The sequence below is a fragment of the Cicer arietinum genome, chromosome 6 (genome assembly GCF_000331145.2).
Source record: "Cicer arietinum cultivar CDC Frontier isolate Library 1 chromosome 6, Cicar.CDCFrontier_v2.0, whole genome shotgun sequence".
In the NCBI taxonomy this organism is placed as follows: Eukaryota; Viridiplantae; Streptophyta; class Magnoliopsida; order Fabales; family Fabaceae; genus Cicer; species Cicer arietinum.
The window spans coordinates 6,461,010-6,474,323 of record NC_021165.2 but is presented as its reverse complement, the minus strand read 5'-3'; the positions used below and the strand labels follow the sequence as shown (position 1 = coordinate 6,474,323).

Sequence of the window (13,314 nt, the reverse complement as noted above, 5' to 3'; positions counted from 1 at the left end):
ATCTATTATAATTAATATAATAAAATAATTGTTGACAATAATAAATTTAAAAAATATTTTCTATATATATAGTTAAGATTATAATTTTTATTATTTAAAAAAATATTAAGTATATTAAATATGTTTATGTATATAAAATTTAAAAGTTATATTAATATTATTTGCAGAGCGGGTTAGGGTGCGGGATGAATATCATCACTTTCAAATATGTTCCCACCTCCGTATTTTAACTTTGGGAAAAATCTGGACTCGCACTCGCACCCAATCAAAGAGGATTTTTCCCATCCAATTCAAACGGATTTAAGTGAGTATTCGAAAGTGCAGGTTATATTGTCATTCCTACGACTAACTTTAATGGATCAAGGATTTTGTTAGAAGATTAAAGTATCTCCTAATGAGTTTCTATGGATCAACTTATCTTTTTTATTTTTTATTTTTGTAAAAAGAAAATTTTGTTTTGTCGATTAAATAAATGATTTAATTGATATACATTGACTTTTTACACTATACAAATATTTTTATACTGACAATTAATTATAATCATTATATTACAAAAAAATATTTCAATTTATTTCTTTCTACCTTGAAAGTCATATAAATGAAAATTTAGTTATGATCATTGACAATATAAAAAGTTTTACCCTAACGATATATCAAAATAAATCTCAAGTTCTAAGAGTTATTTTTATTTTCTTTTGAGGGATCAATATTAGGTTATAATTTTATCCACAAAAAAAATTAGGTAATAATTATTTTTTTTATTCAAAAAGATATTCGTTCATTATTTAAATCGATAAATTACATAAAAACAACACAAATTCAATATCGTTAAAATAATAAAAAAAATTATAAACAAATTAAATTAATAGCATAAAATAGTAAAATACATACAAATGTGATAAAATAAAAAAGACGAGAATATCCAAACTGTCGGATATTTGATTCAGACTGACATTTGGTTTTTATCATTTTGATTTCTTTCGTAATTTATTTTGCCAAAATATTCAAAATATAGTGCAAAAGTTTAGACATAATTGCTTATGCGGTCACTTAACTTAATTTCAATAACACTTTAGTTCTTTTTTTTTTTTTTCTTCTGATTTGATCATTTTGTTTAATTTCAAGTAAACAATTTAATCTTTTATGTTTTAAAATGTTAACAATGTTATTATTTTTTTTACAAAAATTCATCGAAATTTAAAAAAATCTCATAAAATTAATTATCATCTTTAAAATAATGTAAAATTCATTAAATTTATATCTCAAATCTTCAAATAAACACATATTTTTATTCTTTATATTTTTAAATTTTTATAATAAAATAAAGGACCAAATCAGAAGAAAAAAAAATTAAAAGATTGAAGTATTATATAAAATTAAGTTAAGAAACTGCATGAAGAATTGTGCAAAAAGTTTATATTATCGTCTAGTAATATTTCAATATATTGTTACTCACATACACTAATAATAATACTGGTTAAATATTTAAATACTAAAAGTGTATTGAAAGCTGTATTTTAACTAATTAGAAGTTTAAAATTCATTATCTTTATAAAATTTCAATTTTTTTTTATTTGACAAGCATTTTTAGAGTGGATTAGTGAATTAGTTTTTGAATTATTTTAGATGAGATGAGTTTGAAGAGTTAAATCTGTTTATATATATATATTAATTTACTTGTCTTTTCAATTATTTTTTTTAAAATTAAATATATATATATATACCCAAATATAGACTTAATCAATGAAACAAATTTCAAAAATATTTATTAGCAACATTAGAATTATTCAAAAATATTTATTTCAAAATTCATTATCTCTAAAAAATTTCAAAAATATAATTGATAAAGAGACCCTTAGATATTTATTAGCAAGACTCTTATTGCAATCAATGAAACATTGGTACTTTTTGTTTGTGCACAATTGAAGGTGTGTCCAAAAAAAAGTAAGAAGCAAACAGGCATGCGAAAAAATAAGCAAATGGAAAATAAATGAGAAGAAAAAAAGGGTTCATAGTATAATCATTTATAATTCCAACAAAAATGTGTGGCTGCTGGGATTCGAGCCCAGGTCTCCACGGCCACAACGTGGAATTCTTACCACTAAACTACAGCCACATGAGATATTAATGTTATGCTACTTAATGTAATTATCATATACCCCTAACTTTTATCATTTTCCTCATAATTTTTTTATCTTCGAGTGTCCGTAGATAAAACTCTCAAGCCTACTAATTATTAATCTCAGCCCATATATTAAAAAGACCAAAAAATTTATAATTAAAAACTCCTAAAATTTTGTGGGTTTGGTGGACCTATAAGTCCACCCTTTTTACGATTTTTTTTTAAATTTTGACTTTTTTTTTTAATTTTTTTTCTTAAAATTCACCGATAAAAAAGTTTTAATTTCTTTTTTGAAATTTTTCTAATTCGAGAAAAAAATAATTTAAAATTTTTAAAAAATAATAATTCTTTTCGAGAAAAATAAATTTAAAAATTTTTTTAGACAAAAAAACCTCAAAAAGTAATGCCTTAAGCTCAGTAAAATAATGAGCCAAAATTTTAAAAAATTTATTTTAATAAGGGTCTAAAATTAGGGGTTTAGTAAGAAATTTTATAAAAAAAATCTTGAAGTTTAATGCTTTTTTGACAGCTCTACCCATAGACCATAGTTATGTTGCTATGTTACCCAACACTTAATCTTTTAATGCTATGTCATAAAATTAAAATTTAATTTAACTTTTCCTTCATACCTAACAAAAATATATGAATTTCATTTAAACTATTTTATTAACATTTTTTTTTCTTTCTTTATTCAAAATCAAATAGCTGAGTTTTTTAAAATATTTACACTCATTAAAAAAATCAAGTTTGAGTATAACTTTTTTCTTCCAATTTTATTTTTCATTTATACTATTTTGTTTACAATTTTATATTTTTTTTATCAATCAAATAATTGAATCTTTTTAAATAACTGTATAAAATATTGTAACTTATATTATTTTGAAAAGCCCAATAACTCCCTAAACTAGTTATATAATAAGTTAATTTTAAAGACCAAGTTAAACAATTTTCAGATAAAAAATATTGGCATATAATGTAACACCTTTGTTGACCATTGTGAAGTCTAAAAGAGTACGCTCACATGTAAAAAGTAACCAAGATTCAAAAGATTGGCATGTGTAACACAATTGTTGACCATTGTGAAGTCTAAAAGGGTACGCTCACTTGTAAAAAGTAACCAATGATAATTCCTTTGAATAACTTTTAAGGCAATTTTAAAGTTGCATCATCCTTATATTTTTTATTAATTTTAATTAGAGCTTATTTAAAATATAAGGGTCTATTTTCTTTTTTCTTTAAATATTTTATATTTTCTTTTTTCTTTAAATATTTTATATTTTCATTTTTAAAAATTTGTATAACAAAGAGATAATAGACTCTCTTGAAGTAAACAATGCCTACATTTGTGGAAACTGAAAACAATAAAAAATAGGCTAAATTACATTAGTGGTCCTTTAACTTAATTTTAGGTAACGTTTTAGTCCTTTATCTTTTTTTTTTCCGACTTAGTCATTTATTTTAATTTTAAATGACAATTTGATATTTTATGCTTTAAAATTTCAACAACGTTATCCTTTTTTAAACAAAAATTCAATCAAAACTCATAAAATTAATTATATTCTTCAATATAATACAACTTTCATCAAATCCGTAACACAAATCTTCAAATAAACTCATATTTTCATACTTTATTTGATATTATTAGGAATAAAGAACTAAATCAAAAAAAAAAAGATAAGGGACTAAAACGTTACCTGAAATTAAGTTAAAGGACCACGAATGTAATTTAGCCATAAAAATATTAAAATAATTATTTTTATTATTTTTGAAAATACATTATCTCTTGACCAACATTTCATCTTCTTTCCATCATAGTATTTCAGTCAAAAATCTTAGACCATATTACCAAATTAAAATGAACACATTTTAAAACATAAAAATAAAAAACGTTTTCACATAATATCGAATCCATAAGTTTTCCAATCATGAAAAACATCCTATCAACAATTTTCAAGTACAAGTTAAATCATAAAAATTGCACTGATCAACATACTTTTGTCCCTCTGCTCCTAAACTCTTCTAACCCCAACAACAAATTCAGCCTTATAACTCTTAAAAGATCAACATACATGGGTTAGCTTCTACATCTGCCAAACACCAGAACAAGGACCCACCAATCCTTTTCCAGGAAAAAAAAAAATTAGCCATAATAAATTAGAAAACATGTGTGGTGTGGCAGTAAGAACCAATAAGAAATACATGTTAACATAAGGTATACAAAATTGTAAACAAGGTGATTAAATCACTCATTTAAAACATTAGAACTCAAGCCTTCATTTCACATTCTTCCAGAGAACAGATTCTGAAAAGCGAAGCAGTAGCACTTTCTCCTCTCTGCCAGCACAGTGTGATGATAAAATCAGAATATATGGAATCACAGAGCCAAGCTCCCATAATATTTGCACATTTCTGATGCTTATGAAAAATGAAAAGTATGTATGCTATGTTTAGCTGCTCAATGGTTGGATACATCACAGGATAACAGATGAAGCTTCTTGTGGTTTAAGCTACTTGCTGTCACTTGAAATGATCTTGCCGTATAATTGCTATTAAATTAAACGGTGACACATCTTCCTCCTTCTGTTTCCATGATTCATTGTTGCCTTGGATATACCATGATACTCTTGGAGACAATGGTGTATACAAATCTGCATGTGAAGAATAATAATCAGATGATGTATTTATTACTAGAAAACAGTGTCAGTTATCCTAAATTAGGATCATTAGAAATGAGCAAATGATTTCCAGTATCACTGTCCTGAATGTTGAATATACGACCCTTACCTAAATATTGAATACTATTTAAGGACAAGATGTACAAAATACATTGACTCCAGAAAACTCGCAAATACCTCTGCATGATGTCAAGTTCTCAAAATCGAAAAGCATCTTAAGAAACGTACCTAGGAATAGATTTCTCATCCTTGTATTCCTTGGAAAGGTATTTCCAGGAATAAATTTAGAAAATTTGAAACAAACACCTCCTAAAGCTACAAACAACTAGACCTACCCAAACACTACAATCGTGAGAGTCTCGTGCACTTGGCCACCTCTTACGTTCCTACTCTTGTTCAAGCCCAGTGTTTTTTTAAGGGTGTAGTACCAAATAATTTAAAGAAGAAATATTTTCATCTATAAATGTTGACCTTTTCGAATTCCAGATATATTGAAAACAAAGGATAATTCTGCAACAGTTCTTTCACATTATCTAAATTTTTAACCATTGGTGTAAGCATACTGTATTAGAGATCAAGCAAGCTAGATACCCTTTATTGCCACATTTAATTATAAGGAATTTATATCATCCAAGTTTTCACAATGCGTGAGGTATTACCTGGATTGACTGGAGGATCTGGCTCTTTTGTACTGTGCAATAGAGTTGTTCCAGATAAAACAGTTATGAAACCACATAGCTCTGATACAATACTGCTTATACTTTGACCAGAATAGTCCTAAAGATAGGATTTAAAAATTAATTGAACATTAAAATGTCTCCTATGATGAATAAATTTTCATATTGTTATTCTGTAAAACACCAACCTTAAACATAATTGCACTGGCTAATATTGTAAAAGCTGTGAACAATGCATAATAGATTGGAGAAACAACTGCTGTGTTAAAGTTATCCAATGCCTGCAACCATACAAGAGTTGATCACGACAGAAGCTATATTGAAGATCAAATTACAAGAAAATTATGACAGTTAAAAATATGGAAACAAGATTCTAGTAAATCAATTCAGGGGGTGGCTTCAGCTCACATAGCCTTCAAACAGTTTTAATTTGATATGCAAATTAATTTGGCAAAAAACTTCAATGGACACTTGGAGTGAAAAGAATTGCAAGAAAAACAAAATACAAGCTTGATAATAGTCATTCCTCGTATTATACATAATAGGAAATCAATAGAGAAGCTAGATCGTTTCCGATATTGGAAAGATAAACCAAACATTTTATTCCAAATGCTCCTGAATAGCAAACAGAAAGATTTTATACATACTCAACGGCCAGGTTAAAAACAAGTATTATTATTGACAATAAAAGTAATCAATCTAGACAACAGGACGTACAGGTACCTATCATTTACAATCAGTCAGATTTCTTATGGTAAAATTGCAAACAACGACGAATGAGTTGATATCTAAAGCTCACTTTAAAAAATTTGTAATACTTGTCCTAGAAGTCTGCAAATTCTCCATTAGAGGATTAGATAGTACTCTTGGACAAAAATACATCAACTTTCTTTGAACCATTTTTGCTTATGTATTGGGATGGAGCGAGTATGAAATGTTTAATAAATATATCATAGCAAAGAAACAAGTAAGAATGAAGATTTTTCACATCAATATTTCATATGCAGTTTGCAAAAATGAATTTGTAAATCTTCTGATACCGACGAAAACTAAAATAGTAATAAACAATAATACAGAGCTCACATAGTTTCCTCAATCAGAAGGTTCACCACAGCTAGAATCACACATGTAAACTTAATGGTATAATTATGTTATATTAACAATAAAATAAGTGTTACTAACCATATTAAGGTAATTAAGTTGAGCAATGACACAGGTAATAGCAACCATTGTAAAAACCCATGTTTGAAAATAGAAAAACTGGTTTGCACCTTCAAATGTAAGTTTTATTGCGATGCCGATTGCTTTTACACTCATAACCTGAGGGAAAAAAATGAATTTTATCAGAAATATAAAACAAATGGTTGAGTTTGGTATATAATTTAGTCACTATTAGAATTTAGAGCATGCAAGAATATCCAAACAAAGATAACTAGGTAGAGTCGGTCACTTACAGTCAACGAGCCAATTATAGAGCAAATTCCAATATAAACCAAAATATTAGTTTGGCCAAAGCGAGGAGCACAATACAAAACCAAGAACAATGTTACGGCAATTGCAGATGCCGTGTACGAGAGGAATGCTGTAAGCCAAAATAGAAAGCAATAACTATAAAAAATTACATGATTCAATATTTAGGCACATGCATTATGGCACAATAGCATACCAGGTTGAATGGCCAATTTCCATATCTGTTGTACAGAACTAAGAGACATCTCTTCCGGTGCATGGAGTACAATAATAATGGATCCTATAATGCATAGAAGACACCCTAGCATGCCCATTTTCAGTAGCTTTTCCTTCAAGAGGAAATGTGCCAAGACAGCACTATCCAATTCCACAGAAATTGTTAGCTCACCAGAGATGTAATTAAAAAGGCTAATATGGTATAATAATTTTTTTTTATAAACAACTTAATTAAATCCTTATCATATAAGTGTTTATGTATAAACTATTTATATAACAAAAGATAACATAAAGTTAAATTGCTTTCTATCAAGCTGTAAGGTTTTCATAAATCATCTAGGAAAGAATATGAAAATTACTTGAAAACAACTTATGAACATGTCAAAAGGTATTTTCATAAGTTCTTCCAAACAGTCTAACAAAAGCTTATGCAAGTAGATAAGCTCGAATAAATTAATCCAAACATCCCCCAAAGCAAACAATGAATCCTTTAAAATAGAATAAATGAGATTTTACCTAACAATAATACTCAAAGCACCTAATGGAGTGACAAGCACAGCAGGGGCATAGATGTATGCTACAAAATTCGCTATCTCTCCAACAATCACTGAAACAATTTTGAACAAAAATGTCAATCAATCAAAGTAAATATTAAAAAACCAAAAAATTAAAAATTAAAAATTGAAAAAACAGGTACATACTGGTAACCATTCCGACCCACCAGAGAGGTTGAAGCAAATAACCATACCCTCCAACACCTGTAAATTATAAATGCAAACACAAAACCATGAACATTATCGAAAATTGAATTTTACCATGAACGTTCTAAAAAATTTGAATTTTTAAAAAGGATAAAGGAAAATGGTGATAAGACTCACTGGCAGGGGGACCGTTGACCCTAGCGAGTTGGAGACCCTTTTTCTTGATGATGAAACTGGAACCAACGAAAGCACTGGAAATCATCGCCAACACTAAACCAGTTAAATTGGTGGAGATCATTTATTCAAATTCAAATTCAAATTGGGCGTGAAAACCAAAGATGGTAAAAGAAGGTGGTTGAATTGAATGGAGGATTGAACTCATGGAACCCTAGATTGGAATTAGAATTATGTACGGATGAATGAAGTTGCGGGTTCTGTTTTGAACTCCCAACGCAGAACACACGGTGTTCTCAGCACAACAAATAACAAGAAGCTTCTATTTTGTTTTGTTTAACGATTTTGTTGTTGGTGTTAATCTTTGGCGCTTTTGTCTCTGTCTCTATGTGCTTTTTTGTGGGCTAATCATTTTACACCGGCGGCCATTTCGATTTTGGTCTATTATTTATTACTCTAATTTTATTGGATTTCGATTTTCAGATCAAGACCGTCTAATTTTAAATTAAGGGTTGATATCATTTGTATTTAATTTTACTCATTGGTAATATGAATCGTCGGATTTAAAACAACGTAACAGATTATTCGGTGCCTCAAACTGCGTCGATCTGTCACCGTAGGCAACCCAAGTCCAATTTATTTGAAAACATGGAATATACTAACATAATTGTGCACTAACATCTAACTAGACGAGTTATAGGTGAGTTATACAAGTTAGCAAATGTGGATATTTATGGATTTGAGTGATTGAGTCCGGGTGAAAATATAAATATATAATTATTTGATTAATTCACTTAAAATTGTAGGTATAAAAACTGAATTTTTTTAAGTGAGTCTCTTAATCTCACTTAGTCATTGCACCACCATCGTGATAAATGATTTACTTAATAAAAATTTATTCAACTATCGACAAAAATATTAAAAGTTCAATATATTTTTTCTTAAAAAAATGATCTAAATATAAAATGAACAAAAAGTTCAAGAAAATGAACATCTCAATAAAAAATAAAAATCTCATCATATGAACCAACTCATTTGCACCCACACTAACGTAAATCCCCTTAAATCAATACAAAAATTAGTTGGAATTTGACATGTAAATTATAAACTCAATTTTAGATGGTTTGACATAATTTGTTCTAAACTCATGCGTACTTAACCAATACTGAAGTCTACATCTAACAACAATAATGTATTTACTATTTAGTCAAATCACTTCACATAATTTTACCGATATGACATGAAAAAAGAGATAATTTTCATTAGATATCACTTCAAAACTCTTTTACACTTATAATGCATGTCCATTGCACTCATTTTATTTTAGTTAAGTATTCTGACTTGTGTTTGGTTCGACGATGATGATAATTAATTTTGAAAAAATTTATTTTGTAAAATTTATTTTAATAAAAAATAAATTGAATGTAAAATGATTTATGTTTATATATATATTGATGTAAAAGTGGGTTGAATAATAAAATACAATGTGAAAATCGTATGTAGACTCTAAACCTATAAATTATAACTTCAAGTTGGAAATAATTTTATAGACAAAATCAATTTTGCTTGATATAATTCAAACATACGTCGAAGTCAATTTCATCTACATAATTGTTCTTTATTTCAATATGGGTTGGGTTGTAAAAAATTAGTTCAAAAACAACTGAATTTCTTTGCCCAACTCATTTAACCCAATTTAAAAATAGGGTCGGGTCGAGCTGATCCTTAAGGCTTCAGACATGTCCATGTTAAGATGAAATAAATTAAACCAAATTTGATTTCTTTCCAAATAAATTAGATTTCTTCAATTTCTTGCATGCTCCTCTCATTATCAAATAAAAAATATCAACCTTGATTTATTTGTTATCTGTTTTGTTATGAAAATGTCTCATTTTGTTATATATGAAGTTTCACTTCATAAGAAATACTATAAACTAGGCGAGACATTTGTTATCTGATTAATGTGGTGTTATGTGTTATAATTTTATTTTATTATCTATATTGTAGTATATGGTGATTGAAAGTATTTTTATATTATAATTTTGTTTGTTTTATTAATTAAAATAGGAAAATGTCAAAAGACAAATAGGTTGAACTAACCATTGACCTACATAGTTCAGAGTGGACGAATCAATTTTGATAAATTGCAACTCAATAATAAAGTGAATCAATCTAAATTGACATGTTCATGTAATCAAATCATTCAAATAAAAACAAATCAAACGAGATGGACCTATTTGACATCTCTAGACAAGATCCTTGTTTGCTCCTTAGCTCTTGGAAGTCATTAGTCATTGTCATTGATTGACCTCACCTAGCATTCTAATTTTTATAGGACACAATTATTGATTTTCAATTATTTTCTCTCAATTTAAATTGTTTTCATTATTGTCCGTCGATCCATCTTTAGCTGGAATATTTTAATCGTTTAAGCTTGGATTATGAAGGAGTCCAAGAGATTCTTCGTATTGAGCTTAAAACAACTACACAAATAGATTAAAATTTACATATTCACCTTTTCACAATTATATATTGTTTAACTTCCATTTTTTTATATAATATGAGACTTTTATTCGTACTTGATATACTAATAAATATAATCACTTATATGATTTTTTGTTTATGATTAAGACTCTACTTACGAGTTTAGAAAAAAATGAGAGGATAGAACTTAAAAAACAAAAAGGAAAGTAATATAAAAATGATAAACTTCAACGTGTTTAGAAAGAAACGAGAGAAGAGAACTTTAGAAAAAAGGAAAGTAATATAAAAATGATAAACTTCAAATTGAACAATCTCAACAATAAATTTTCATTTTATTTTTCAATTCGAACGAGGAAGTCAAAAGACGTATTATAGAGAGATTTTAAAAAACTTAAAACAAACAAAATTTATTTTTCTTTATTATAATAGTCTCATAATTTAAAATATAATAAATATTTACTTTTTCACTCTTCAATAAAATCAGTCTCTCACATTATAAGTTAATCTCCAATTGACAAGGTGTTTGGATTTAGGTTTAATCGGTTTTGACCAAATTCATTATCTGACCTCAATCAAATTCTATTGGTTTAGTTGAAATGGATAAATTATCTGGTTTTTTTAAAACCCAAACCAACCCAACTAATGATGAATGTGTTGATCTGGATTGAGTTGTCAGTCAAAGAGATATAATTTTTTTAAATATTTTTAAAAAAATGTATATATTGTATGACTTTCAATTTTATGAAAAAATCAACATTTATACTAAATTTGGTATTTTAAATTCCATTGAAATACTTTTCCATCAATTCATAAAAGTCTTAATTTATAGTGTAAAGAGCCATTTAGTCAAATAAAAGTAATCTATGAGAAAAATAAAAGTAATTTAGTCTTTCAAAAAATTAAGCTGGGACAACTTAGTCCCCACCTTCTTTATACTAAGTTCTCATATAACAAACTATTAAATAATAACTTAATTTCTATTAATTTTATCTATTTTTTACTTTCTTTTCTTTTCTCCATCTCTTTTTCATCACTCAAACAAAATGTGATATGAATTTGAGTTGACTATAAAAGATGAAAGATCTACCAAGTGATTTCTTGAAACAAAGTTGTAAAATAAAAGAGAAATGAAAGAAACAAATATGAGTTAAGCGAAGATGATAGCGAAGTTGACACAATCAATGATGATTGATAAGTCAGTGATAAATTGTCACAATAATAATGAAACAATTGATAAGATTCAAGCGAGTTCTAATCCGATAACTAAATGAGGAGAGATATCTCACTCACTATTTTCATGAAAGAAATTATAGTTTATTTCAAACTTATCTCAATGAGGTTACAAATACATATTAATGGTAATACTATCTCTAAATCTAAATGGATCATAACACTATCCTCTAGACTCATATTGAGCTTACATCATATTTTTCTAAAATAAATTAAATGTAAATAAGCAAAGTATCTTCACTTACACATAACATCAACTTAATATAAATTAAAATATTACAATTTTAAATCAAAGCAAACTATGAATTATTACAAATCAAATTAAAATAAATAATCTTCATCATAATTTATTAAAATATGAATAATCTTCATGCTCTTGAGGTCCTTATCAAAGTGTAAAAAAGATAAAGACTAAATTATCTTTATTTAATTTTTTTAGGGACTAAAAGTTCCTTTATTTTTCTCAGGGACTAAATTGAGTCTCAAAGTTTTTTCATAGACTAAATAAATATTTACTCTAATTGATATTAGTAAAAATTAAAAATATGTCATGTTAACAAGTGCCCTAAAAGCATTTGTTAAAGAAATCAAAATTAGAAATTTTGCATTGAAAATAATAAATTTTAAGCTTTTAAAAACAAAAATACCAATGCATTTTTATTATAAAATTATGATTTTTAGTTGTTTAATAAGTGTCTCAATAATACTTGTTATTGTTAACATTTTCCAATAAAAAATTAACTAACACTTAAAACATATTCTTAAACACATTTAGGTAAAATATGAATTGGCTTGACTCATTGCATGTTTAATACCAAATATGAGCTTAGATGAACCAATAGTGAATTGGATGACCAATAGTGAAAACATGTGAACACCAATATCAAGTGTGCTATATTCCAAGCTCCAAACTTGCAAAGGGGGCTAGACGAAAGCGGAAAGTGTAATTTTGGTTACACACGAGATGGTCAATTGTTCCCACCGCCGAACATCGAAATCAAATAACATTTGTCAGATTCAGCGTAGTGAGTGTTGCTTGGTTGACCCACAACCACAAGGATGTGTAATATACCCATTTGGATAACTTTCTACTTTAAGTACCCTTCGCCATTAGGAGACATTTCATTGGTTGACTGAATCTTAGGTTAGTTAAATACAATAATATAAAGTATTTATAGCTATAAAACTCTAATATTTTGTTTTTAATTTTTATTAAAAAATTTATAACTTTTAGTTTCTAAATTCTTTTTCGTATGCATTTTTTCCTCTCTATTTTAAGTTTATTTATATTTAATTTTTTTAATTTTAAATAATATTTTATAATCATGTTTAAACTATTATAAAAATTCATTTATATAAATTTAGAATTTTCAACATAGATAAATTAAATATAAATTTTTATCTGTTATTAAAAATCTAAATTTAACATATTTTTTTTTAATAATATTTAAAATATAAATAAAAATATGATTTAAAATTTTAAAAGGTGCATACACATTGAAAAAATGGAAATTAGTTAGAAGTGTTGAATAAGAGAGGAGATTTGTGTGTATTAATGAGAGAGA

General features: G+C 26.9%; 1 protein-coding gene and 1 non-coding gene across 3 annotated transcripts; both read right to left on the bottom strand.

Annotated features, from left to right (window-relative positions):
- Positions 1–2,044: 2,044 nt before the first annotated feature.
- On the bottom strand, positions 2,045–2,116 carry TRNAH-GUG (transfer RNA histidin (anticodon GUG)). Its single transcript has one exon. It is a non-coding gene; the product is annotated as a tRNA-His (tRNA).
- Positions 2,117–3,996: 1,880 nt separating this feature from the next.
- LOC101498860 (probable magnesium transporter NIPA7) lies at positions 3,997–8,452 on the bottom strand. Of its 2 annotated transcripts, XM_004503822.4 has the most exons (9): positions 8,039–8,450; positions 7,862–7,918; positions 7,677–7,767; positions 7,141–7,301; positions 6,929–7,056; positions 6,657–6,794; positions 5,663–5,755; positions 5,457–5,574; positions 3,997–4,770 (listed from the first exon to the last, which is right to left on the bottom strand). In XM_004503822.4, the coding sequence occupies exons 1-9, from the start codon at positions 8,157–8,159 to the stop codon at positions 4,640–4,642; spliced, it is 1,038 nt and encodes a 345-aa protein (XP_004503879.1). In that variant the 5' UTR covers positions 8,160–8,450; the 3' UTR covers positions 3,997–4,639. The 2 variants fall into 2 exon arrangements, with proteins under 2 accessions (XP_004503879.1, XP_073226106.1); XM_073370005.1 differs by lacking the exon at positions 5,457–5,574 and having other exon boundaries at positions 8,039–8,452.
- Positions 8,453–13,314: the final 4,862 nt, after the last annotated feature.

Coding starts and splice junctions, on each gene's coding strand:
- LOC101498860 (XM_004503822.4), bottom strand. CDS start 8,159: ATGATCTCCACCAATTTAACTGGTTTAGTGTTGGCGATGATTTCCAGT. Junction 7,768..7,861: donor GTGGGTCGGAATGGTTACCA/GTATGTACCTGT, acceptor AAATTGTTTCAG/TGATTGTTGGAGAGATAGCG. Junction 4,771..5,456: donor AGATCCTCCAGTCAATCCAG/GTAATACCTCAC, acceptor CTTCACATGCAG/ATTTGTATACACCATTGTCT.